The following is a 27,493-nucleotide window of genomic DNA, read 5'->3' on the forward strand; positions in this document are numbered from 1 at the left end:
ACCTCAACTGCTGCAGAACCTCATCGCTCACACCTCAACTGCTGCAGAACCTCATCGCTCACACCTCAACTGCTGCAGAACCTCATTGCACACACCTCAGCTGCTGCAGAACCTCATCGCACACACCTCAGCTGCTGCAGAACCTCATCGCACACACCTCAGCTGCTGCAGAACTTCATCTCACACCTCAACTGCTGCAGAACCTCATCACACACACCTCAACTGCTGCAGAACCTCATCACACACACCTCAGCTGCTGCAGAACCTCATCGCACACACCTCAGCTGCTGCAGAACCTCATCGCACACACCTCAGCTGCTGCAGAACTTCATCTCACACACCAACTGCTGCAGAACCTCATCTCACACCAACTGCTGCAGAACCTCATCATACACAGGTTAACTGCTGCAGAACCTCATCATACACAGGTTAACTGCTGCAGAACCTCATCATACACAGGTTAACTGCTGCAGAACCTCATCATCATACACAGGTCAACTGCTGCAGAACCTCATCATACACAGGTCAACTGCTGCAGAACCTCATCGCACACACCTCAACTGCTGCAGAACCTCATCGCACACACCTCAACTGCTGCAGAACCTCATCGCACACACCTCAACTGCTGCAGAACCTCTTTGCACACACCTCAACTGCTATGGACCATTGTTATACATATTGAAATATTTAATCTATTTCCTGTTACCTGCAGGAAGGAGCGTCCAGGACTCGGAAAACTAAGTATAAGCAAACCGCACTCCGGGACCTCCGAGAGGAAGACCAGCTTCTACGGGAGACGGTAAGAAGGGCACCGCTGATCTCTAGTGATGGATAGGCTGTATTCTCAGTGATGTCACCGCTGATCTCTAGTGATGGATAGGCTGTATTCTCAGTGATGTCACTGCTGATCTCTAGTGATGGATAGGCTGTATTCTCAGTGATGTCACTGCTGATCTCTAGTGATGGATAGGATGTATTCTCAGTGATGTCACCGTTGATCTCTAGTGATGGATAGGCTGTATTCTCAGTGATGTCACCGCTGATCTCTAGTGATGGATAGGCTGTATTCTCAGTGATGTCACCGCTGATCTCTAGTGATGGATAGGCTGTATTCTCAGTGATGTCACCGCTGATCTCTAGTGATGGATAGGCTGTATTCTCAGTGATGTCACCGCTGATCTCTAGTGATGGATAGGCTGTATTCTCAGTGATGTCACCGCTGATCTCTAGTGATGGATAGGCTGTATTCTCAGTGATGTCACCGCTGATCTCTAGTGATGGATAGACTGTATTCTCAGTGATGTCACCGCTGATCTCTAGTGATGGATAGGATGTATTCTCAGTGATGTCACCGCTGATCTCCAGTGTATGGATAGGCTGTATTCTCAGTGATGTCACCGCTGATCTCTAGTGATGGATAGGCTGTATTCTCAGTGATGTCACCGCTGATCTCTAGTGATGGATAGGCTGTATTCTCAGTGATGTCACCGCTGATCTCTAGTGATGGATAGGCTGTATTCTCAGTGATGTCACTGCTGATCTCTAGTGATGGATAGGCTGTATTCTCAGTGATGTCACTGCTGATCTCTAGTGATGGATAGGATGTATTCTCAGTGATGTCACCGTTGATCTCTAGTGATGGATAGGCTGTATTCTCAGTGATGTCACCGCTGATCTCTAGTGATGGATAGGCTGTATTCTCAGTGATGTCACCGCTGATCTCTAGTGATGGATAGGCTGTATTCTCAGTGATGTCACCGCTGATCTCTAGTGATGGATAGGCTGTATTCTCAGTGATGTCACCGCTGATCTCTAGTGATGGATAGGCTGTATTCTCAGTGATGTCACCGCTGATCTCTAGTGATGGATAGGCTGTATTCTCAGTGATGTCACCGCTGATCTCTAGTGATGGATAGACTGTATTCTCAGTGATGTCACCGCTGATCTCTAGTGATGGATAGGATGTATTCTCAGTGATGTCACCGCTGATCTCCAGTGTATGGATAGGCTGTATTCTCAGTGATGTCACCGCTGATCTCTAGTGATGGATAGGCTGTATTCTCAGTGATGTCACCGCTGATCTCTAGTGATGGATAGGCTGTATTCTCAGTGATGTCACCGCTGATCTCTAGTGATGGATAGGCTGTACTCTCAGTGATGTCACCGCTGATCTCTAGTGAATGGATAGGCTGTATTCTCAGTGATGGCACCGCTGATCTCTAGTGATGGATAGGCTGTATTCTCAGTGATGTCACCGCTGATCTCTAGTGATGGATAGGCTGTATTCTCAGTGATGTCACCGATGATCTCTAGTGATGGATAGGCTGTATTCTCAGTGATGTCACCGCTGATCTCTAGTGATGGATAGGCTGTACTCTCAGTGATGTCACCGCTGATCTCTAGTGAATGGATAGGCTGTATTCTCAGTGATGGCACCGCTGATCTCTAGTGATGGATAGGCTGTATTCTCAGTGATGTCACCGCTGATCTCTAGTGATGGATAGGCTGTATTCTCAGTGATGTCACCGATGATCTCTAGTGATGGATAGGCTGTATTCTCAGTGATGTCACCGCTGATCTCTAGTGATGGATAGGCTGTATTCTCAGTGATTTCACCGCTGATCACTAGTGATGGATAGGCTGTATTCTCAGTGATGTCACCGCTGATCTCTAGTGATGGATAGGCTGTATTCTCAGTGATGTCACCGCTGATCTCTAGTGAATGGATAGGCTGTATTCTCAGTGATGTCACCGCTGATCTCTAGTGATGGATAGGCTGTATTCTCAGTGATGTCACCGCTGATCTCTAGTGAATGGATAGGCTGTATTCTCAGTGATGTCACCGCTGATCTCTAGTGAATGGATAGGCTGTATTCTCAGTGATGTCACCGCTGATCTCTAGTGAATGGATAGGCTGTATTCTCAGTGATGTCACCGCTGATCTCTAGTGATGGATAGGATGTATTCTCAGTGATCTCACCGCTGATCTCTAGTGATGGATAGGCTGTATTCTCAGTGATGTCACCGCTGATCTCTAGTGATGGATAGGTTGTATTCTCAGTGATGTCACCGCTGATCTCTAGTGATGGATAGGCTGTATTCTCAGTGATGTCACCGCTGATCTCTAGTGATGGATAGGCTGTATTCTCAGTGATGTCACCGCTGATCTCTAGTGATGGATAGGCTGTATTCTCAGTAATGTCACCGCTGATCTCTAGTGATGGATAGGATGTATTCTCAGTGATGTAACCGCTGATCTCTAGTGATGGATAGGCTGTATTCTCAGTGATGTAACCGCTGATCTCTAGTGAATGGATTGGCTGTATTCTCAGTGATGTCACCGCTGATCTCTAGTGATGGATAGGCTGTATTCTCAGTGATGTCACCGCTGATCTCTAGTGATGGATAGGCTGTATTCTCAGTGATGTCACCGCTGATCTCTAGTGATGGATAGGCTGTATTCTCAGTGATGTCACCGCTGATCTCTAGTGATGGATAGGCTGTATTCTCAGTGATGTCACCGCTGATCTCTAGTGATGGATAGGCTGTATTCTCAGTGATGTCACCGCTGATCTCTAGTGATGGATAGGCTGTATTCTCAGTGATGTCACCGCTGATCTCTAGTGATGGATAGGCTGTATTCTCAGTGATGTCACCGCTGATCTCTAGTGATGGATAGACTGTATTCTCAGTGATGTCTCCGCTGATCTCTAGTGATGGATAGGCTGTATTCTCAGTGATGTCACCGCTGATCTCTAGTGAATGGATTGGCTGTATTCTCAGTGATGTCACCGCTGATCTCTAGTGATGGATAGGCTGTATTCTCAGTGATGTCACTGCTGATCTCTAGTGATGGATAGGCTGTATTCTTAGTGATGTCACCGCTGATCTCTAGTGAATGGATTGGCTGTATTCTCAGTGATGTCACCGCTGATCTCTAGTGATGGATAGGCTGTATTCTCAGTGATGTCACCGCTGATCTCTAGTGATGGATAGGCTGTATTCTCAGTGATGTCACCGCTGATCTCTAGTGATGGATAGGCTGTATTCTCAGTGATGTCACCGCTGATCTCTAGTGATGGATAGGCTGTATTCTCAGTGATGTCACCGCTGATCTCTAGTGATGGATAGGCTGTATTCTCAGTGATGTCACCGCTGATCTCTAGTGATGGATAGGTTGTATTCTCAGTGATGTCACCGCTGATCTCTAGTGATGGATAGGTTGTATTCTCAGTGGTGTCACCGCTGATCTCTAGTGATGGATAGGCTGTATTCTCAGTGATGTCACCGCTGATCTCTAGTGATGGATAGGATGTATTCTCAGTGATGTCATCGCTGATCTCTAGTGAATGGATAGGCTGTATTCTCAGTGATGTCACTGCTGATCTCTAGTGATGGATAGGCTGTATTCTCAGTGATGTCATCGCTGATCTCTAGTGATGGATAGGCTGTATTCTCAGTGATGTCACCGCTGATCTCTAGTGATGGATAGGCTGTACTCTCAGTGATGTCACCGCTGATCTCTAGTGAATGGATAGGCTGTATTCTCAGTGATGGCACCGCTGATCTCTAGTGATGGATAGGCTGTATTCTCAGTGATGTCACCGCTGATCTCTAGTGATGGATAGGCTGTATTCTCAGTGATGTCACCGATGATCTCTAGTGATGGATAGGCTGTATTCTCAGTGATGTCACCGCTGATCTCTAGTGATGGATAGGCTGTATTCTCAGTGATTTCACCGCTGATCACTAGTGATGGATAGGCTGTATTCTCAGTGATGTCACCGCTGATCTCTAGTGATGGATAGGCTGTATTCTCAGTGATGTCACCGCTGATCTCTAGTGAATGGATAGGCTGTATTCTCAGTGATGTCACCGCTGATCTCTAGTGATGGATAGGCTGTATTCTCAGTGATGTCACCGCTGATCTCTAGTGAATGGATAGGCTGTATTCTCAGTGATGTCACCGCTGATCTCTAGTGAATGGATAGGCTGTATTCTCAGTGATGTCACCGCTGATCTCTAGTGATGGATAGGCTGTATTCTCAGTAATGTCACCGCTGATCTCTAGTGATGGATAGGATGTATTCTCAGTGATGTAACCGCTGATCTCTAGTGATGGATAGGCTGTATTCTCAGTGATGTAACCGCTGATCTCTAGTGAATGGATTGGCTGTATTCTCAGTGATGTCACCGCTGATCTCTAGTGATGGATAGGCTGTATTCTCAGTGATGTCACCGCTGATCTCTAGTGATGGATAGGCTGTATTCTCAGTGATGTCACCGCTGATCTCTAGTGATGGATAGGCTGTATTCTCAGTGATGTCACCGCTGATCTCTAGTGATGGATAGGCTGTATTCTCAGTGATGTCACCGCTGATCTCTAGTGATGGATAGGCTGTATTCTCAGTGATGTCACCGCTGATCTCTAGTGATGGATAGGCTGTATTCTCAGTGATGTCACCGCTGATCTCTAGTGATGGATAGGCTGTATTCTCAGTGATGTCACCGCTGATCTCTAGTGATGGATAGACTGTATTCTCAGTGATGTCTCCGCTGATCTCTAGTGATGGATAGGCTGTATTCTCAGTGATGTCACCGCTGATCTCTAGTGAATGGATTGGCTGTATTCTCAGTGATGTCACCGCTGATCTCTAGTGATGGATAGGCTGTATTCTCAGTGATGTCACTGCTGATCTCTAGTGATGGATAGGCTGTATTCTCAGTGATGTCACCGCTGATCTCTAGTGAATGGATTGGCTGTATTCTCAGTGATGTCACCGCTGATCTCTAGTGATGGATAGGCTGTATTCTCAGTGATGTCACCGCTGATCTCTAGTGATGGATAGGCTGTATTCTTAGTGATGTCACCGCTGATCTCTAGTGAATGGATTGGCTGTATTCTCAGTGATGTCACCGCTGATCTCTAGTGATGGATAGGCTGTATTCTCAGTGATGTCACCGCTGATCTCTAGTGATGGATAGGCTGTATTCTCAGTGATGTCACCGCTGATCTCTAGTGATGGATAGGCTGTATTCTCAGTGATGTCACCGCTGATCTCTAGTGATGGATAGGTTGTATTCTCAGTGATGTCACCGCTGATCTCTAGTGATGGATAGGTTGTATTCTCAGTGGTGTCACCGCTGATCTCTAGTGATGGATAGGCTGTATTCTCAGTGATGTCACCGCTGATCTCTAGTGATGGATAGGATGTATTCTCAGTGATGTCATCGCTGATCTCTAGTGAATGGATAGGCTGTATTCTCAGTGATGTCACCGCTGATCTCTAGTGATGGATAGGCTGTATTCTCAGTGATGTCACCGCTGATCTCTAGTGATGGATAGGCTGTATTCTCAGTGATGTCACTGCTGATCTCTAGTGATGGATAGGCTGTATTCTCAGTGATGTCATCGCTGATCTCTAGTGATGGATAGGCTGTATTCTCAGTGATGTCACCGCTGATCTCTTGTGATGGATAGGCTGTATTCTCAGTGATGTCACCGCTGATCTCTAGTGATGGATAGGCTGTATTCTCAGTAATGTCACCGCTGATCTCTAGTGATGGATAGGCTGTATTCTCAGTGATGTCACCGCTGATCTCTAGTGATGGATAGGTTGTATTCTCAGTGATGTCACCGCTGATCTCTAGTGATGGATAGGTTGTATTCTCAGTGATGTCACCGCTGATCTCTAGTGATGGATAGGCTGTATTCTCAGTGATGTCACCGCTGATCTCTAGTGATGGATAGGCTGTATTCTCAGTGATGTCACCGCTGATCTCTAGTGATGGATAGGCTGTATTCTCAGTGATGTCACCGCTGATCTCTAGTGATGGATAGGTTGTATTCTCAGTGATGTCACCGCTGATCTCTAGTGATGGATAGGTTGTATTCTCAGTGGTGTCACCGCTGATCTCTAGTGATGGATAGGCTGTATTCTCAGTGATGTCACCGCTGATCTCTAGTGATGGATAGGATGTATTCTCAGTGATGTCATCGCTGATCTCTAGTGAATGGATAGGCTGTATTCTCAGTGATGTCACCGCTGATCTCTAGTGATGGATAGGCTGTATTCTCAGTGATGTCACTGCTGATCTCTAGTGATGGATAGGCTGTATTCTCAGTGATGTCATCGCTGATCTCTAGTGATGGATAGGCTGTATTCTCAGTGATGTCACCGCTGATCTCTTGTGATGGATAGGCTGTATTCTCAGTGATGTCACCGCTGATCTCTAGTGATGGATAGGCTGTATTCTCAGTAATGTCACCGCTGATCTCTAGTGATGGATAGGATGTATTCTCAGTGATGTAACCGCTGATCTCTAGTGATGGATAGGATGTATTCTCAGTGATGTCACCGCTGATCTCTAGTGATGGATAGGCTATATTCTCAGTGATGTCACCGCTGATCTCTAGTGATGGATAGGCTGTATTCTCAGTGATGTCACCGCTGATCTCTAGTGATGGATAGGCTGTATTCTCAGTGATGTCACCGCTGATCTCTAGTGAATGGATAGGCTGTATTCTCAGTGATGTCACTTACCGTATTTAGTTATTGTTGTGTCCTGTCTTTAGGGCCAGTGGTAACAGGAACAGCCAGTATGGAGCTTTTGGGACCTCTGAGAAGATTAAGGACCCCCGACCTCTACACGATAAATCCTTCATCCAGCAGTGTATCCGCCAGCTGTGTGAGGTGAGTCTGTGGTCACCGTCTCACTACAACTATGGCTTCCTGTCCCTGTGACAGATCTAACCTCCCGGACTAATGCGTCCGTCCTACCCCGACCCTGTAAATAATCACTGACCGGCCATTTTTATTGGATTACCTGGCGCCATCTACTGGCTGGTACTGTTATTGCACAATGGAATTTCAGGGATACTGTCGGAGGGTTTGACTTTTACTTCTTACAGGTTAGATGTCCAACCTTCGGACCGCCAGAGCTTGCTGGGAATCTTGTTTTTGCAACAGCTGGAGGGCCGCAGGTTGGACACTTAGGCTGTAAGATGTAATAAAATCATATTCCTTCAATTCATTTGTGCAACCTCAGTATGACCCAGTAGATGGCGCCAAGCACTAATAAGAAACGTCCATACAGGAGCCCTTACAGGGTCTGCGCATGGTGCAATTGTCTATCCCAGTGTTTCCCAACTGGGGTGCCTCCAGCTGTTGCAAAACTACAACTCCCAGCATTCCCGGACAGCCTTCGGATGTCCGGAAATGCTGGGAGTCATAGGTTTGCAACAGCTGAGGCACCCTGGTTGGGGAACACTGGTCTATCCCTTCTCATCTGATCACTGACCTTTAACCCCTCGTACACAACAATTAGTATAGGTTACGTTTTACAGAGAAATAAATGCACCTGAGGCCAATTTAGTGGCGTTTTAAGGGGTCCTGTGCATCACCCTGCTTTTTCCTCATTAACTCCTTAAGGATGCAGGATGTAAATGTACGTCCTGGTGCGGTGGTACTTAAAGGGTAGCTCCCACCATCCTATTTTTTTTTTTTTCTGTCCCTGCCTATTGCCAATCTTTCCCTAACCCCCTCCCTGCTTTTAATTTTTATTTTAACTATATTAAAAATGCTTTTTGTCTGCCTGGTAGCGTGCTCACTACCAGGCAGACTTCCCCTAGCAGGCACCATGTCACTGATGCCTGCTGGGGAGGGTGACTTCCACCCTTAGTTCATCTACACAGGGTGCCTCCAGCTGTTTCACCACTACAACTCCCAGCTTGCCCTGACATCTATTGGCTGTCAGGGCATGCTGGGAGTTGTAGTATTGAAACAGCTGGAGGCTCCCAGTGTAGATAAACTATTAGTTACATGCGGCGCTAGCCCATCCCCTCCGTCTGACTGACAGGCAGGGAGCGAGCGCAGGCTGAATGAAAAAGGGCCGATGCCCGGCCGCATCAGTCCTTTTTCAGGCGTGACGTCACGCCAGGCTGCAGCCGGCCACTAGGAGGGAGACCCCCTAGTGGCCGGTTTTCAAATGTAAAGTAAACAATTTTATAAAAAATAATAATAAAAGTATAGTAGAGATACTACAACATATCAAAAAATAAAGTTGACAGTGCCCATTTAACTTTCTGCCTCCAGGACGTACATTTACGTCCTGTACATAACCGCGGGCATCGGAGCGATGCCCGTGTCATGCGCGGCTGATCCCGGCTGCTGATCGCAGCCAGGGACCCGCCGGCAATGGCCGACGCCCGCGATCTCGCGGGCGTCCGCCATTAACCCCTCAGATGCCGGGATCATACAGATCCCGGCATCTGCGGCAGTGCACGATTTCAATGAATGAATGATCTGATCGCCCGCAGCGCTGCTGCGGGGATCCGATCATTCATAACGCCGCACGGAGGTCCCCTCACCTTCCTCCGTGCGGCTCCCGGCGTCTCCTGCTCTGGTCTGTGATCGAGCAGACCAGAGCAGGAGATGACCGATAATACTTATCTGTTCTATGTCCTATACATAGAACAGATCAGTATTAGCAATCATGGTATTGCTATGAATAGTCCCCTATGGGGACTATTCAAGTGTTAAAAAAAAAAAAAAAAAAATTTAAAATTAAAAGTGAAAAATCCCCTCCCCCAATAAAAATGTAAAACGTCCGTTTTTTTTCCTATTTTACCCCCAAAAAGCATCAAAAATAAATTTAATAGACATATTTGGTATTGTCGCATGCGTAAATGTCCAAACTATTAAAATAAAATATTAATGATCCCGTACGGTGAACGGGAAAAAAAAAATGTCCAAAATTGCTACTTTTTTTTAATGCATTTTATTTAAAAAAAAATTATAAAAAATGTATTAAAAGTTTTTTATATGCAAATGTGGTATCAAAAAAAAAAAAGTACAGATCATGGCTCAAAAAATGAGCCCCCATACCGCCGCTTATACGGAAAAATGAAAAAGTTAGCGGTCATCAAAATAAAGGGATTATAAACGTACTAATTTGGTTAAAAAGATGGTGATTTTTTTTTTTTTTAAGTGCAACAGTAATATAAAAGTATGTAATAATGGGGATCATTTTAATCGTATTGACCCTCAGAATAAAGAACACACGTCATTTTTACCATAAATTGTACGGCGTGAAAACAAAACCTTCCAAAATTTGCTAAATTGCGGTTTTCTTTTTAATTTCCCCACACAAATAGTGTTTTTTGGTTGCGCCATACATTTTATGATATAATGAGTGATGTCATTACAAAGGACAACTGGTCGCGCAAAAAACAAGCCCTCATACTAGTCTGTGGATGAAAATATAAAAGAGTTATGATTTTTTGAAGGCGAGGAGGAAAAAATGAAAACGTAAAAATAAAATTGTCCTTAAGGCCAAAATGGACTGAGTCCTTAAGGGGTTAAAGGGGTACTCCGGTAAAAAAAAAAATTTTTTTTTCATATCAACTGGCTTCAGAAAGTTGAACAGATTTGTAAATTACTTCTATTGAATAATCGTAATCCTTCCAGTACTTATCAGCTGCTGAAGTTGAGCTGTTCTTTTCAGCTGACAAGTACTGGAAGGATTAATATTTTTTAATAGAAGTAACATACAAATCTGTTCAACTTTCTGGATCCAGTGGTTATAAAATAATAAATAAATATTTTTTACCAGAATACCCCTTTAAACTCTTATCGCATATGGACGTTTATGAATGTCCATAAGCTTCTCCCGAGGTATGACGTGCACTCAGCAGGTGAGCGCGCATCATACCCGGTGGGTCCCGGTTGCTATAAGCAATTAGGACCCGCGGCTAATGCCGCACATTGCCGATCGAGCTGATGTCCGGCATTAACTCTTTAGACGCGGCGATCAAAGTTGATCGCTGCATCTAAAGTGAAAGTAAAAGCTTCCTGGCAGCTAAGTCGGGCTGATCGGGACCATCGCGGTAAAATCTTGATGTCCCGAACAGCTAGAACGCAACAGGAGGATGCCTTACCTGCCTCATGCGCGTCTGATCCGCGTTCGATTGCTCCGAGCCTGAAATCCAGGCTTGAGCAATCAACCGCCGATAACACTGATCCCTGCCATTGCAATGCAATGGCAGTGATCAGTGTATTGAATCAATCTACTGCATGTTATAGTCTCCTATGGGATAACAATGATCAGTGTAAGAGATCAGTGTGTGCAGTGTTATAGTCCCCCATGGGATAATAATGATCAGTATAAGAGATCAGTGTGTGCAGTGTTATAGGTCCCTATGGGATAACAATGATCAGTGTGTGCAGTGTTATAGGTCCCTATGGGATAATAATGATCAGTATAAGAGATCAGTGTGTGCAGTGTTATAGGTCCCTATGGGATAACAATGATCAGTGTAAGAGATCAGTTATAGTCTCCTATGGGAGCTATAACACTGCAAAAAAAAAAAAAGTGGAAATTTTTTTTTTAACAAAGATCATTTAAAGGGGTATTCCAGGCAAAACCTTTTTTTTTTATATATCAACTGGCTCCGGAAAGTTAAACAGATTTGTAAATTACTTCTATAAAAAAAAATCTTAATCCTTCCAATAGTTATTAGCTTCTGAAGTTTTCTGTCTAACTGCTCAATGATGATGTCACGTCCCGGGAGCTGTGCATGATGGGAGAATATCCCCATAGGAGCTGGACAGCTCCCGGGACGTGAGTCATCATTGAGCAGTTAGACAGAAAACAACAACTCAACTTCAGAAGCTAATAACTATTGGAAGGATTAAGATTTTTTTTAAAGGAGTACTCCGGCGTGCACTTTTTTCCTTTTATCTTTCTCTTACCTGCCAACACGCCCCCGGAGCTCCGGTACAGTCCGGTACAGGTGTTGGGTCCCCGGGCTGTATTCTTCTTACTTCCTGTTAGCCCGACACGTCACACGGAGCTTCAGCCTATCACCAGCAGAGGCGGGACATCGCTGCGGCCGGTGATAGGCTGAAGCTCCGTGTGACGTGCCGGGCTAACAGGAAGTAAGAATAATACAGCCTGGGGACCGAACACCTGTACCGGAGTGTACCGGAGCTCCGGGGGCGCGTTGGCAGGTAAGAGAGAGTGCGTTTTCTTTTATTTTGCAGCCCGGACGGGATAAATGGAAAAAAGTGCGCGCCGGAGTACTCCTTAAATAGAAGTAATTTACAAATCTGTTTAACTTTTCGGAGCCCGTTGATTTATAAAAAAAAAAAAAAAAAAAGTTTTGGCCTGGAATACCCCTTTAACCTCTTCCCTAATAAAAGTTTGAATCGCCCCCCTTTTCCCAATGAAAAAAAACTGTGTAAATAAAAATTTAACATGTGGTATGGCCGCGTGCGTAAAAGTCCGAACTATAAAAATCGTTAATTAAATTGCACGGTCAATGGCGTACGCGCATAAAAAAATTCCAAAGTCCAAAATAGTGCATTTTTGGTCACTTTTTATACCATAAAAAAGTCAGATCAAAAAGTCAGATCAAAACAAAAATGGTACCAATAAAAACTTCAGATCACGGCGCAAAAAATGAGCCCTCATATAGCCCCATACATGGAGAAATAAAAAAGTTATAGGGGTCAGAATAGGACCATTTTAAATGTATACATTTTCCTGCATGTAGTTATCATTTTTTTCAGAAGTGCAACAAAATCACCTATATAAGTAGGGGATCATTTTAACCATATGGACCTACTAATGTGTAATTTTTACCGAAAAATTTACTGCGTAGAAATAGAAGCCCCCAAAAGTGACAAAATGGCGTTTTTTTCCTTCCATTTTGTCGCACCATTATTATTATTTTTCCGTTTTGCCGTAGATTTTGGGGTAAAATGACTGATGTCATTACAAAGTAGAATTGATGGCGCAAAAAAATAAGCAATGATATGGATTTTTAGGTGCAAAATTGAGTGTTTTTGTTTTTAGAAGGTGATGAGGAAAAAATGAAAATGCAAAAACTGAAAAAACCCTCCGTCCTTAAGGGGTTAATAATAATATTTTATTTATTTTCAATATTTTTTTTGCAGTTTCTCAATGAAAACGGATACTCGCAGATGCTGACGGTGAAGTCCTTGCAGGGTCCGTCCACCAAGGATTTCCTGAAGATCTTCGCCTTCATCTACAGCATCATCTGCCCAAACTATGAAATCCCAGACTCCAAGTTCGAAGAGGAAATCCCCAGAGTGTTTAAAGAATTAGGGTGATAATATCTAATATCAGTCACATGATGTAATATATAGAGGTTATAAGAGGAGCGGCTGATATCACATATGATGTAATATATAGAGATTATATCAGTACTGGAGCGTTATAAGAGGAGCGGCTGATATCACATATGATGTAATATATAGAGGTTATATCAGTACTGGAGCGTTATAAGAGGAGCGGCTGATATCATCATATGATGTAATATATAGAGATTATATCAGTACTGGAGCATTATAAGAGGAGCGGCTGATATCACATATGATGTAATATATAGAGGTTATATCAGTACTGGAGCGTTATAAGAGGAGCGGCTGATATCATCACATATGATGTAATATATAGAGGTTATATCAGTACTGGAGCGTTATAAGAGGAGCAGATGATATAATCACATATGATGTAATATATAGAGGTTATATCAGTACTGGAGCGTTATAAGAGGAGCGGCTGATATCATCACATATGATGTAATATATAGAGGTTATATCAGTACTGGAGCGTTATAAGAGGAGCAGATGATATAATCACATATGATGTAATATATAGAGGTTATATCAGTACTGGAGCGTTATAAGAGGAGCGGATGATATCACATATGATGTAATATATAGAGATTATATCAGTACTGGAGCGTTATAAGAGGAGCGGCTGATATCATCACATATGATGTAATATATAGAGGTTATATCAGTACTGGAGCGTTATAAGAGGAGCGGATGATATCAGTCACATATGATGTAATATATAGAGATTATATCAGTACTGGAGCGTTATAAGAGGAGCGGCTGATATCATCACATATGATGTAATATATAGAGATTATATAAGTACTGGAGCGTTATAAGAGGAGCGGCTGATATCACATATGATGTAATATATAGAGGTTATATCAGTACTGGAGCGTTATAAGAGGAGCGGCTGATATCATCACATATGATGTAATATATAGAGATTATATCAGTACTGGAGCGTTATAAGAGGAGCGGCTGATATCATCACATATGATGTCATATATAGAGGTTATATCAGTACTGGAGCGTTATAAGAGGAGCGGCTGATATCACATATGATGTCATATATAGAGATTATATCAGTACTGGAGCGTTATAAGAGGAGCGGATGATATCATCATATGATGTAATATATAGAGATTATATCAGTACTGGAGCGTTATAAGAGGAGCGGCTGATCTCATCACATATGATGTAATATATAGAGATTATATCAGTACTGGAGCGTTATAAGAGGAGCGGCTGATATCAGTCACATATGATGTAATGTATAGAGGTTATATCAGTACTGGAGCGTTATAAGAGGAGCGGCTGATATCACATATGATGTAATATATAGAGGTTATATCAGTACTGGAGTGTTATAAGAGGAGCGGCTGATATCATCATATGATGTAATATATAGAGATTATATCAGTACTGGAGCATTATAAGAGGAGCGGCTGATATCACATATGATGTAATATATAGAGGTTATATCAGTACTGGAGCGTTATAAGAGGAGCGGCTGATATCATCACATATGATGTAATATATAGAGGTTATATCAGTACTGGAGCGTTATAAGAGGAGCAGATGATATAATCACATATGATGTAATATATAGAGGTTATATCAGTACTGGAGCGTTATAAGAGGAGCGGCTGATATCATCACATATGATGTAATATATAGAGGTTATATCAGTACTGGAGCGTTATAAGAGGAGCAGATGATATAATCACATATGATGTAATATATAGAGGTTATATCAGTACTGGAGCGTTATAAGAGGAGCGGATGATATCATCACATATGATGTAATATATAGAGGTTATATCAGTACTGGAGCGTTATAAGAGGAGCAGATGATATAATCACATATGATGTAATATATAGAGGTTATATCAGTACTGGAGCGTTATAAGAGGAGCGGATGATATCACATATGATGTAATATATAGAGATTATATAAGTACTGGAGCGTTATAAGAGGAGCGGCTGATATCACATATGATGTAATATATAGAGGTTATATCAGTACTGGAGCGTTATAAGAGGAGCGGCTGATATCATCACATATGATGTAATATATAGAGATTATATCAGTACTGGAGCGTTATAAGAGGAGCGGCTGATATCATCACATATGATGTCATATATAGAGGTTATATCAGTACTGGAGCGTTATAAGAGGAGCGGCTGATATCACATATGATGTCATATATAGAGATTATATCAGTACTGGAGCGTTATAAGAGGAGCGGATGATATCATCATATGATGTAATATATAGAGATTATATCAGTACTGGAGCGTTATAAGAGGAGCGGCTGATCTCATCACATATGATGTAATATATAGAGATTATATCAGTACTGGAGCGTTATAAGAGGAGCGGCTGATATCAGTCACATATGATGTAATGTATAGAGGTTATATCAGTACTGGAGCGTTATAAGAGGAGCGGCTGATATCATCACATATGATGTAATATATAGAGATTATATCAGTACTGGAGCGTTATAAGAGGAGGGGCTGATATCATCACATATAGAGATTATATCAGTACTGGAGCGTTATAAGAGGAGCGGCTGATATCAGTCACATATGATGTAATATTTAGAGGTTATAAGAGGAGGGGCTGATATCATCACATATGATGTAATATATAGAGGTTATATCAGTACTGGAGCGTTATAAGAGGAGCGGCTGATATCATCACATATGATGTAATATATAGAGATTATATCAGTACTGGAGCGTTATAAGAGGAGCGGCTGATATCACATATGATGTAATATATAGAGATTATATCAGTACTGGAGCGTTATAAGAGGAGCGGCTGATATCATCACATATAGAGATTATATCAGTACTGGAGCGTTATAAGAGGAGCGGCTGATATCATCACATACAGTCGTCCTCTTCCCAATCTGAAGTGGCTGATACTAGAGACAATAGAAGGTATTTTGACTCTTTACCTTTGTATAGAAGGCCGTCATGTAAGATCCTGGACCCCCCCCCCCTCCTGGTCTCATACTGTATGATTAGAACTTGGCCCCTCATCTATAACCTGTTCTGTGGCCCTGGACACCACATATTCCTATACATCATAGGGCCGGAGATCAGCGTCACATTGTCGGTAGAATAGATGGAGGAGGGATGAGACGTTATGTTTTTCTCTTGCAGATATCCCTTCGCTTTGTCCAAAAGCTCCATGTATACAGTGGGGGCCCCGCACACGTGGCCCCAGATCGTGGCTGCTCTGGTCTGGCTGATAGACTGCGTTAAGGTACAGACTGAAATGATGTTTACAAATATGTATTTAGATCTGTAGAAAGGAAAGAAGCATTCTAGCCCTGGGTGTAAGTCAGAACGATGGTCATTTAGTCTAAATAAGCAGAACTGCAGTGTAATTCATGGGAGGATTGACATCAGCAAATAAAGAAAAGCAAGAGCAGCGGCACCACTGCGGATAAATCCAAAAACACACTGCTAGGACCATCTGCTACTGACTCGGATCCCGATGTGGGGTGCGAATAAGAGAACCAATGTGGAATCGACACATGAAGAAAAAAGATATCGCACTCACCGATCCAGAAAACCAAGAAGCAGCTTCATTCTGGAACTGGCATGGCAGCAAGTATCATGCAGGTAACATTCCAATACAGCCTAGGGTCAGGAAAGTGGGCGAGTGGAACACAGGTGCAACGAATAGTTTCACGTCATAGATGGTGCTTCATCCGGCCTCCTTGGAGGGCAACGAATCGTTTCACGTCATAGATGACGCTTCATCCGGCCTCCTTGGAGGGCAATGAATCGTTTCACGTCATAGATTACGCTTCATCCGGCCTCCTTGGAGAGCAATGAATCGTTTCAAGTCATAGATGACGCTTCATCCGGCCTCCTTGGAGGGCAATGAATCGTTTCACGTCATAGATTACGCTTCATCCGGCCTCCTTGGAGGGCAAGGAATCGTTTCACGTCATAGATGATGCTTCATCCGGCCTCCTTGGAGGGCAACGAATCGTTTCACGTCATAGATGGTGCTTCATCCGGCCTCCTTGAAGGGCAACGAATCGTTTCACGTCATAGATGACGCTTCATCCGGCCTCCTTGAAGGGCAACGAATCGTTTCACGTCATAGATTACGCTTCATCCGGCCTCCTTGGAGGGCAATGAATCGTTTCACGTCATAGATGATGCTTCATCCGGCCTTCTTGGAGGGCAACAAATCGTTTCACGTCATAGATGGCGCTTCATCCGGCCTCCTTGGAGGGCAACGAATAGTTTCACGTCATAGATGACGCTTCATCCGGCCTCCTTGGAGGGCAACGAATCGTTTCACGTCATAGATGACGCTTCATCCGGCCTCCTTGGAGGGCAACGAATCGTTTCACGTCATAGATGACGCTTCATCCGGCCTCCTTGGAGGGCAACGAATCGTTTCACGTCATAGATGACGCTTCATCCGGCCTTCTTGGAGGGCAACGAATAGTTTCACGTCATAGATGATGCTTCATCCGGCCTCCTTGGAGGCCGGATGAAGCGTCATCTATGACGTGAAACGATTTGTTGCCCTACGGCGCACGCCCCACGCTTCTTGGTTTTCTGGATCGGTGAGTGCGATATCTTTTTTTTCTTCATGTGTCGATTCCACACGGGAGAATTGAACCTGAACCTTTTTGAGAGAAAATGGATTTCAGACTTGGATAATAAAGCAAAGATAGAATAGCTGGTCATAGTGGTGTCCGAAAGGAAGGAAGAACCAACTAACACTAAATACAATGGCAGATAAGTCAATAGGGTCAGAACAGGATCAGCTCTAGTCCTGACATTGTCTCTCAGTTCACTGTAATAAACCCACGACTATTAACCACTTCTCCACCAATCTCCCAGCTCTCCTGTGTACTGAAGGCCGACAACCACGTGTTCGAGGAGCCACAAATATCTGAACCAAGTGATGATGGCATCGAATTCAACCAGGTACATTCACTGCAGCGTACACGTATATACACTGTATATAACTATATATATATATATATATATATATATATATATATATATATATATATATATATATATATATATATATATATATATATATTAACCCCTTAAGGACTCAGCCCATTTTGGCCTTAAGGACTCAGACAATTTAATTTTTACGTTTTCATTTTTTCCTCCTCGCCTTCTAAAAATCATAACTCTTATATTTTCATCCACAGAGGGCTTGTTTTTTGCGCGACCAGTTGTCCTTTGTAATGACATCACTCATTATATCATAAAATGTATGGCGCAACCAAAAAACACTATTTTTGTGGGAAAATTAAAACGAAAAACGCAATTTTGCTAATTTTGGAAGGTTTTGTTTTCACGCCGTACAATTTATGGAAAAAATGACGTGTTCTTTATTCTGAGGGTCAATACGATTAAAATGATACCCATTATTATATATTTTTATATTATTGTTGCGCTTAAAAAAAATCACAAACTTTTTAACCAAATTAGTACGTTTATAATCCCTTTATTTTGATGACCTCTAACTTTTTTATTTTTCCGTATAAGTGGCGGTATGGGGGCTCATTTTTTGCGCCATTATCTGTACTTTTTTTTGATACCACATTTGCATATAAAAAACTTTTAATAAATTTTTTATAATTTTTTTTAAATAAAATCTATTAAAAAAGTAGGAATTTTGGACTTTTTTATTTTTTTTCGTTCACGCCGTTCACCGTACGGGATCATTAACATTTTATTTTAATAGTTCGGACATTTACGCACGCGGCGATACCAAATATGTCTATAAAAAATGTTTTTTTTTACGCTTTTTGGGGGTAAAATAGGAAAAAACGGACGTTTTACTTTTTTATTGGGGGAGGGGATTTTTCACTTTTTTTTTACTTTTACTTTTAAATTTTTTTACATTTTTTTTTACACTTGAATAGTCCCCATAGGGGACTATTCATAGCAATACCATGATTGCTAATACTGATCTGTTCTATGTATAGGACATAGAACAGATCAGTATTATCGGTCTGCTCGATCACAGACCAGAGCAGGAGACGCCGGGAGCCGCACGGAGGAAGGAGAGGGGACCTCCGTGCGGCGTTATGAATGATCGGATCCCCGCAGCAGCGCTGCGGGCGATCCGATCGTTCATTTAAATCTCGAACTGCCGCAGATGCCGGGATCTGTATTGATCATGGCACCTGAGGGGTTAATGGCGGACGCCCGCGAGATCGCGGGCGTCGGCCATTGCCGGCGGGTCCCTGGCTGCGATCAGCAGCCGGGATTAGCCGCGCATGACACGGGCATCACTCCGATGCCCGCGGTTATGCTTAGGACGTAAATGTACGTCCTGGTGCGTTAAGTACCACCTCACCAGGACGTACATTTACGTCCTGCGTCCTTAAGGGGTTAATGATCCTGTTATATCCTGTATTATACCCCAGAGCTGTACTCACTATTCTGCTGGTGAGGTCACTGTGTATATACATTACATTACTTATCCTGTACTGATCCGGAGTTATATCCTGTATTATACCCCAGAGCTGTACTCACTATTCTGCTGGTGAGGTCACTGTGTATATACATTACATTACTTATCCTGTACTGATCCTGAGTTATATCCTGTATTATACTCCAGAGCTGTACTCACTATTCTGCTGGTGAGGTCACTGTGTACATACATTACATTACTTATCCTGTACTGATCCGGAGTTATATCCTGTATTATACCCCAGAGCTGTACTCACTATTCTGCTGGTGAGGTCACTGTGTACATACATTACATTACTTATCCTGTACTGATCCTGAGTTATATCCTGTATTATACTCCAGAGCTGTACTCACTATTCTGCTGGTGAGATCACTGTGTACATACATTACATTACTTATCCTGTACTGATCCTGAGTTATATCCTGTATTATACTCCAGAGCAGTACTCACTATTCTGCTGGTGAGGTCACTGTGTACATACATTACATTACTTATCCTGTACTGATCCTGAGTTATATCCTGTATTATACTCCAGAGCTGTACTCACTATTCTGCTGGTGAGGTCACTGTGTACATACATTACATTACTTATCCTGTACTGATCCTGAGTTATATCCTGTATTATACCCCAGAGCTGTACTCACTATTCTGCTGGTGGGGTCTCTGTGTACATACATTACATTATTTATCCTGTACTGATTCTGAGTTAAATCCTGTATTATACTCCAGAGCTGTACTCACTATTCTGCTGGTGAGATCACTGTGTACATACATTACATTACTTATCCTGTACTGATCCTGAGTTATATCCTGTATTATTCTCCAGAGCTGTACTCACTATTCTGCTGGTGAGGTCACTGTGTACATCACATTACATTACTTATCCTGTACTGATCCTGAGTTATATCCTGTATTATACTCCAGAGCTGTACTCACTATTCTGCTGGTGAGGTCACTGTGTACATACATTACATTACTTATCCTGTACTGATCCTGAGTTATATCCTGTATTATACTCCAGAGCTGCACTCACTATTCTGCTGGTGAGATCACTGTGTACATACATTACATTACTTATCCTGTACTGATCCTGAGTTATATCCTGTATTATACCCCAGAGCTGTACTCACTATTCTGCTGGTGAGGTCACTGTGTATATACATTACATTACTTATCCTGTACTGATCCTGAGTTATATCCTGTATTATACTCCAGAGCTGTACTCACTATTCTGCTGGTGAGGTCACTGTGTACATACATTACATTACTTATCCTGTACTGATCCTGAGTTATATCCTGTATTATACTCCAGAGCTGCACTCACTATTCTGCTGGTGAGATCACTGTGTACATACATTACATTACTTATCCTGTACTGATCCTGAGTTATATCCTGTATTATACCCCAGAGCTGTACTCACTATTCTGCTGGTGAGGTCACTGTGTACATACATTACATTACTTATCCTGTACTGATCCTGAGTTATATCCTGTATTATACTCCAGAGCTGTACTCACTATTCTGCTGGTGAGATCACTGTGTACATACATTACATTACTTATCCTGTACTGATCCTGAGTTATATCCTGTATTATACCCCAGAGCTGTACTCACTATTCTGCTGGTGAGGTCACTGTGTACATACATTACATTACTTATCCTGTACTGACCCTGAGTTCCGTCCTTATTGCGGTGCAGTTATAGATGACTTATGTCTTGTAGCTCTTCCTGGATTACACTGTCCGGTGCTATGAACAGTTCATGGAGGGACGGGACACCTTCGAGGAGAACGATGCAGAAGTTTCCTCCAAGCTCAGTAAGTGCTTTTATAGGGATTTTTCATGTTTTTTCTTCCAGACTTCGTCCTCCCAAAAAATGTGCGAAATCTTGTGAGGAATCTCTAAATACATTTGTTCCACTTCATTCTAGATTTATTTGTTCTTGTCTAGATAATTCTCTGTAAGCTGAACATGTGATACATTTGCCTGCAGTGATACATTGTAACAATCATAAGAACCGGAGATATATATCATTTTTTATTTTTTTATTTAATTTTTGCGGTTTGGTGATTGGTTTCCAAGAATGTTCCCGCTCAATAACAGCAAGCAGAGATCTTGACACTGGGGGATGAATTGTAAATTGGTGCCATACCATGAGGATTATTTATATAAGTGGTCTCAAAAAGTGGACCTCCAGATGTTGCAAAACTTCATCTCCAAGCATGCCCAAACAGCCAATAGCTGTCCGGGCATGCTGGGAGTTGAAGTTTTGCAACATCTGGAGGGCCACTTTTTGAGACCACTGATTTATATAGATAACTTGGAAATGCCATTTGGTTTATAGTGTCCCCCTAGAAATAAGCTGTGTATAGAGGGACCCTCCCTAGTAATACTGCCCCCCTTACCTCAGCGGGCATCTCGCCCTGCCCCCCTTACCTCAGCGGGGAGTCTCGCCCGCCCCCCCCCCTTACCTCAGCGGGGAGTCTCGAAGCCCCCCCCCCTTACCTCAGCGGGGAGTCTCGCCCTGCCCCCCCCCCTCTTACCTCAGCGGGGAGTCTCGCCCTGCCCCCCCTTACCTCAGCTGTGAGACTTGTCCTGCACCCTGTGACCCTCTGTTGTCTCTCCCTGACAGAGGACGCCTATGCCGTGGAGGAGTCTCAAGTGGATTCTCTGCAGGCCGAGGCTCGGAGACTGATGGAAGAGGTCGAGCGGCTGGAGAAGGACAAGGAGCGGGAGCCTGTAAGTATTTGGGCTTCTGGGAAAGCTGGGTGCCACTCAACAGAACAGAGAGTCACTCAGCTTTACTCGTGATAAGTATACAGCGCTCTCAGGGAGGTGACAACGTCTGTCTTTGTCAGCAACTACTTTGGTTGTCACCCAGCTTTCCCAGAAGCAGATATGTTCCTCTGCACACACACATTGTCCTCGTACTGATGGTGGGGTGTCTGACGCTCGCTTTGTGTGTTTTTTGGGATTTCAGGACCGTTTGGCCTCCATGAGGAAGCTGAAGACTTCTCTCCAAGCAGACATCCAGAAATACCAGAACTACCTGACGGAGATGGAGTCTCACTCCACCTTACTGGACCAGCGGGTCAGCAGCCTGAGCGAGGAGCTGGAGGCCACAGGTCAGTGCAGGGCCCCACAGCGCCCCCTACGGGACTGAGGGTCCCATAGTGCGGAGCTGTAAGGGCGCATTCACATCACGATTTTGCTATATGGTTTCTATTTGAAAACGTATACAACGGTATGGCAAACCATAAACCAGTGTTTGCCAACCAGAGTGCCTCCAGGTGTTGCAAAACTACAACTCCCAGCATGCCTGGACAGCCAAAGGCTGTCCAGGCATGCTGGGAGTTGTAGTTTTGCAACATCTGGAGGCACCCTGGTTGGGAAATACGTCCGTATACATTGACAGACACCGACTGGCCAATCACGGCTCTCAGCGGGGAATTAAAAATTCCAGTGATATATTAATTCATATTACCGGGAGCAGACTGGATGGGGAACGGTGCGCAATGCTGCCCACTTTCCCGGTAAGAAATGTCTCTCCTGCTAATTCCTCCATCATGGAACAGACTCTGTTCTGTGATGGGAGTAGTAGTAGCAGGGACGGCCCCTGCCAGGGAATTGGGCGGCATTGCGCACCGTTCCCCATCCAGTCTGCTCCCGGTAATATGAATTAACAGAGGCGCGGTCGGGTGGGACTACTACTCCCATCATGGAACCGTCTGTCTCATGATGGGGGCAGTAGTACCCCCTAGCTGTTGGAGTATACGAGTGGCTGTGGAATGTCTTTTGGCTTTTTCACAGATATAAAAACCATATAAGGTTTATTATAATGCACAATTTTTACGGTTTTGTATCGGATTTTTTTTGTTTCCCGTTTTGGGGGGAGGGGGGGACTGATGCTAAATCGTGATGTGGCCGAACGTTCCAGAAGGGCATATAATCCACGTACCATTGATGCACAGTGAACCCCCATATTGTCTCCCATCAGACGAGCCTTTCGTGATTTGGGGTTTCCTGCCATGAGGTCAGGCGGCCCCCTATAACGCTGCTCCATGTTTGTCCGCAGAGCTGGAAAGTGAGGCCATAAAACAGGAGAACGTGCGGCTGAAGAACATCCTGGACAACCAGAAATACTCCGTAGCCGACATCGAAAGGATCAAATACGAAGAAAACGAACTGCAGGAGACGATCGCCAAACTGAGCAAAGAGCTGGATGAGGACAAACAGCACCTGTGGAGCGAGGAGCTGAAGTACGCCAAGATCAAGGAGTCGGTAACTACTGGGTTAAACTCGCATTGGGAAACCCTATGGGGCGGGAATTTACATTGCATTAACCCCTTAAGGACTGAACGTTTTTCCATTTTTGCACTTACATTTTTTCTCCTTACCTTTTAAAAATCATAACCCTTTCAATTTTTGCACCTATAAATCCATATCATTGCTTAATTTTTGCGCCACCAATTCTACTTTGTAATGACGTCAGTTATTTTACCCAAAAATCTACAGCAAAACCAAATACAAAATCATTGTGCAACAAAATTGAAGAAAAAAAACACCATTTTGTAACTTTTGTGGGCTTCCGTTTCTACGTAGTACATTTTTCGGTAAAAATGACCCCTTCTCTTCTGTAGGTCCATACGGTTATAATGATCCCCTACTTATATAGGTGATTTTGTCGTACATCTGGAAAAAATCCTAACTACATGCAGGAAAATTAATATGTTTAAAATTGTCATTTTCTGACCCCTATAACGTTTAAATTTTCCGCATATGGGGCGGTATGAGTGTTATTTTTTTGCGCTGAAGTTTTTAGCGGTACCATTTTTGTATTGATAAGGCTTTTTGATCGCTTTTTATAAAAAAATTTCATGATATAAAAATTGACCAAAAATACGCTATTTTGGAATTTTTTGCGCGTACGCCATTGACCGTGCGGTTTAATTAGCTATATATTTTTATAGTTCGGACATTTACGCACGTGGTGATATCACATATGTTTGTTTTTATTTACACAGTTTTTTTTAATGAAAAAAGGGGGGGTTATTCAAACTTTTATTAGGGAAGGGGTTAAATGATCTTTATTTTTATTTTTTTCACTTTTTTATGCAGTGTTATAGGAGACTATTACACTGCACACACTGATCTCTTATACTGATCATTGTTATCCCATAGGAGACTAAAACACTGCACACACTGATCTCTTATACTGATCATTGTTATCCCATAGGGACCTATAACACTGCACACACTGATCTCTTATACTGATCATTGTTATCCCATAGGGACCTATAACACTGCACACACTGATCTCTTATACTGATCATTGTTATCCCATAGGAGACTAAAACACTGCACACACTGATCTCTTATACTGATCATTGTTATCCCATAGGGACCTATAACACTGCACACACTGATCTCTTATACTGATCATTGTTATCCCATAGGGACCTATAACACTGCACACACTGATCTCTTATACTGATCATTGTTATCCCATAGGAGACTAAAACACTGCACACACTGATCTCTTATACTGATCATTGTTATCCCATAGGGACCTATAACACTGCACACACTGATCTCTTATACTGATCATTGTTATCCCATAGGGACCTATAACACTGCACACACTGATCTCTTATACTGATCATTGTTATCCCATAGGAGACTAAAACACTGCACACACTGATCTCTTATACTGATCATTGTTATCCCATAGGGACCTATAACACTGCACACACTGATCTCTTATACTGATCATTGTTATCCCATAGGGACCTATAACACTGCACACACTGATCTCTTATACTGATCATTGTTATCCCATAGGAGACTAAAACACTGCACACACTGATCTCTTATACTGATCATTGTTATCCCATAGGGACCTATAACACTGCACACACTGATCTCTTATACTGATCATTGTTATCCCATAGGGACCTATAACACTGCACACACTGATCTCTTATACTGATCATTGTTATCCCATAGGAGACTAAAACACTGCACACACTGATCTCTTATACTGATCATTGTTATCCCATAGGGACCTATAACACTGCACACACTGATCTCTTATACTGATCATTGTTATCCCATAGGGACCTATAACACTGCACACACTGATCTCTTATACTGATCATTGTTATCCCATAGGAGACTAAAACACTGCACACACTGATCTCTTATACTGATCATTGTTATCCCATAGGGACCTATAACACTGCACACACTGATCTCTTATACTGATCATTGTTATCCCATAGGGACCTATAACACTGCACACACTGATCTCTTATACTGATCATTGTTATCCCATAGGAGACTATAACACTGCACACACTGATCTTATACTGATCATTATTATCCCATAGGAGACTATAACACAGCACACACTGATCTCTTATACTGATCATTGTTATCCCATAGGGACCTATAACACTGCACACACTGATCTCTTATACTGATCATTATTATCCCATAGGGACCTATAACACTGCACACACTGATCTCTTATACTGATCATTATTATCCCATAGGAGACTATAACGTGCAGTAAATTGATTCAATACACTGATCAATTCCATTGCATTGCATTGATCTGTGTTATCGGCAATTGATTGCTCAAGCCTGGATTTCAGGCTTGGAGCAATCAATCTCCAATCGGACGCGCAGGAGGCAGGTAAGGCATCCTCCTAATGCATTCTAGCTGATCGGGACATCGTGATTTTACCGCGATGGCCCGATCAGCCTGACTGAGCTGCTGGTAAGCATTAGACGCGGCGATCAACTTTGATTGCAGCGTCTAAAGAGTTAATAGTGGACAACAGCTCGATCGGTGGTGTCTGTCATTGGCTGTGGGTCCCGGTTGCTTATAGCAACAGAGACCCACGGGGTATGATGCATGCTCACCTGCTGAGCGCGTGTCATACCTCGGGAGCCGCTTTTGGACGTTAATGAACGTCCATTTGCGGCAAGGGGTTAAAGGGGTTGGGGTGCTTGTGGGCTGTCATGTGACCTTCTGTGTATGAGGGTCATGGGGTGTAATTATTCCTGTGTCTAAAGTCTGACCAGGAGACGGTTCAGTGACCTCTGACCTTATATGAGGAAGAGCTGCTCTGAAGCACAAGCTGCCGTGATACAATAATAATCGATCTGCTCATTATGTCCTGTAGGTGGAGACAGAGGTAGCCGAATACCATAAATTGGCGCGGAAACTGCGTCTGATCCCCTCCACGGCAGAAAACGCCAACGGCTACGACTTTCAGATCGAGTGTAACATGGACAGCACGGGCAGCCTGAACCGCTGCCGGAACAAGATCAGCGTAAGCGGCTCCACCCTCCCCCGCACTACGCGGCCTCCGCCGGTTCTGTCCTTGTCGTCTTCAGGTGACCTAGTTACATTGTGTCATGTTTCCTCTCTCACAGCTCCCCCTGCTGGAAGTACTGACAAAAACGGAAGGACAGGTCTCTGCCGCCACCAACAAGAAGATGGAGGCAGAAGACATGATAGAGCAGGTAAGACCCGATCCCTCGTAGGAGCCGATACAATGTATCATCACGGATCTACAGTTGGTGAGGGTCGGCAGGTAGCGCCCGCTCCACAGCTCGCCTCCCTCCTGATCATTATTACGGTTCTTCGGGGACCAGCGTTTCGCACCTTATTGTCCGGTGTCGGCTGCAGTGAGTGGGAGACGTTGGGTGCAGTTGAGCGCACACTCACCACCTCCTCTGTTTTTATTTTTACTTTTAGTTAAATTTATTGATTGAAGAGAAAAGAAACGATTTGAAGAGTCGGAAAGAAGAAGGACAAAAGCTGGACGAGCTGTGCGCCCAGAAAATGGAG

General features: G+C 43.4%; 1 protein-coding gene across 1 annotated transcript in view; it reads left to right on the plus strand.

Moving 5' to 3' along the window:
- NDC80 (NDC80 kinetochore complex component) overlaps positions 1-27,493 on the plus strand; it is a 33,906-nt gene that overhangs the window by 4,353 nt on the left and 2,060 nt on the right. Inside the window, exons 3-14 of the mRNA XM_056554449.1 lie at positions 713-799; positions 7,577-7,694; positions 12,960-13,132; positions 16,323-16,425; positions 18,033-18,119; positions 21,356-21,449; positions 22,265-22,371; positions 22,613-22,757; positions 23,708-23,913; positions 26,823-26,972; positions 27,076-27,165; positions 27,401-27,493. Of these exons, the coding sequence (XP_056410424.1) occupies positions 713-799; positions 7,577-7,694; positions 12,960-13,132; positions 16,323-16,425; positions 18,033-18,119; positions 21,356-21,449; positions 22,265-22,371; positions 22,613-22,757; positions 23,708-23,913; positions 26,823-26,972; positions 27,076-27,165; positions 27,401-27,493 (1,453 nt within the window). The remainder of the gene's footprint in view (positions 1-712; positions 800-7,576; positions 7,695-12,959; positions 13,133-16,322; positions 16,426-18,032; positions 18,120-21,355; positions 21,450-22,264; positions 22,372-22,612; positions 22,758-23,707; positions 23,914-26,822; positions 26,973-27,075; positions 27,166-27,400) is intronic.

Source organism: Hyla sarda, unplaced genomic scaffold, assembly GCF_029499605.1.
Source record: "Hyla sarda isolate aHylSar1 unplaced genomic scaffold, aHylSar1.hap1 scaffold_73, whole genome shotgun sequence".
Classification (NCBI taxonomy): Eukaryota; Metazoa; Chordata; class Amphibia; order Anura; family Hylidae; genus Hyla; species Hyla sarda.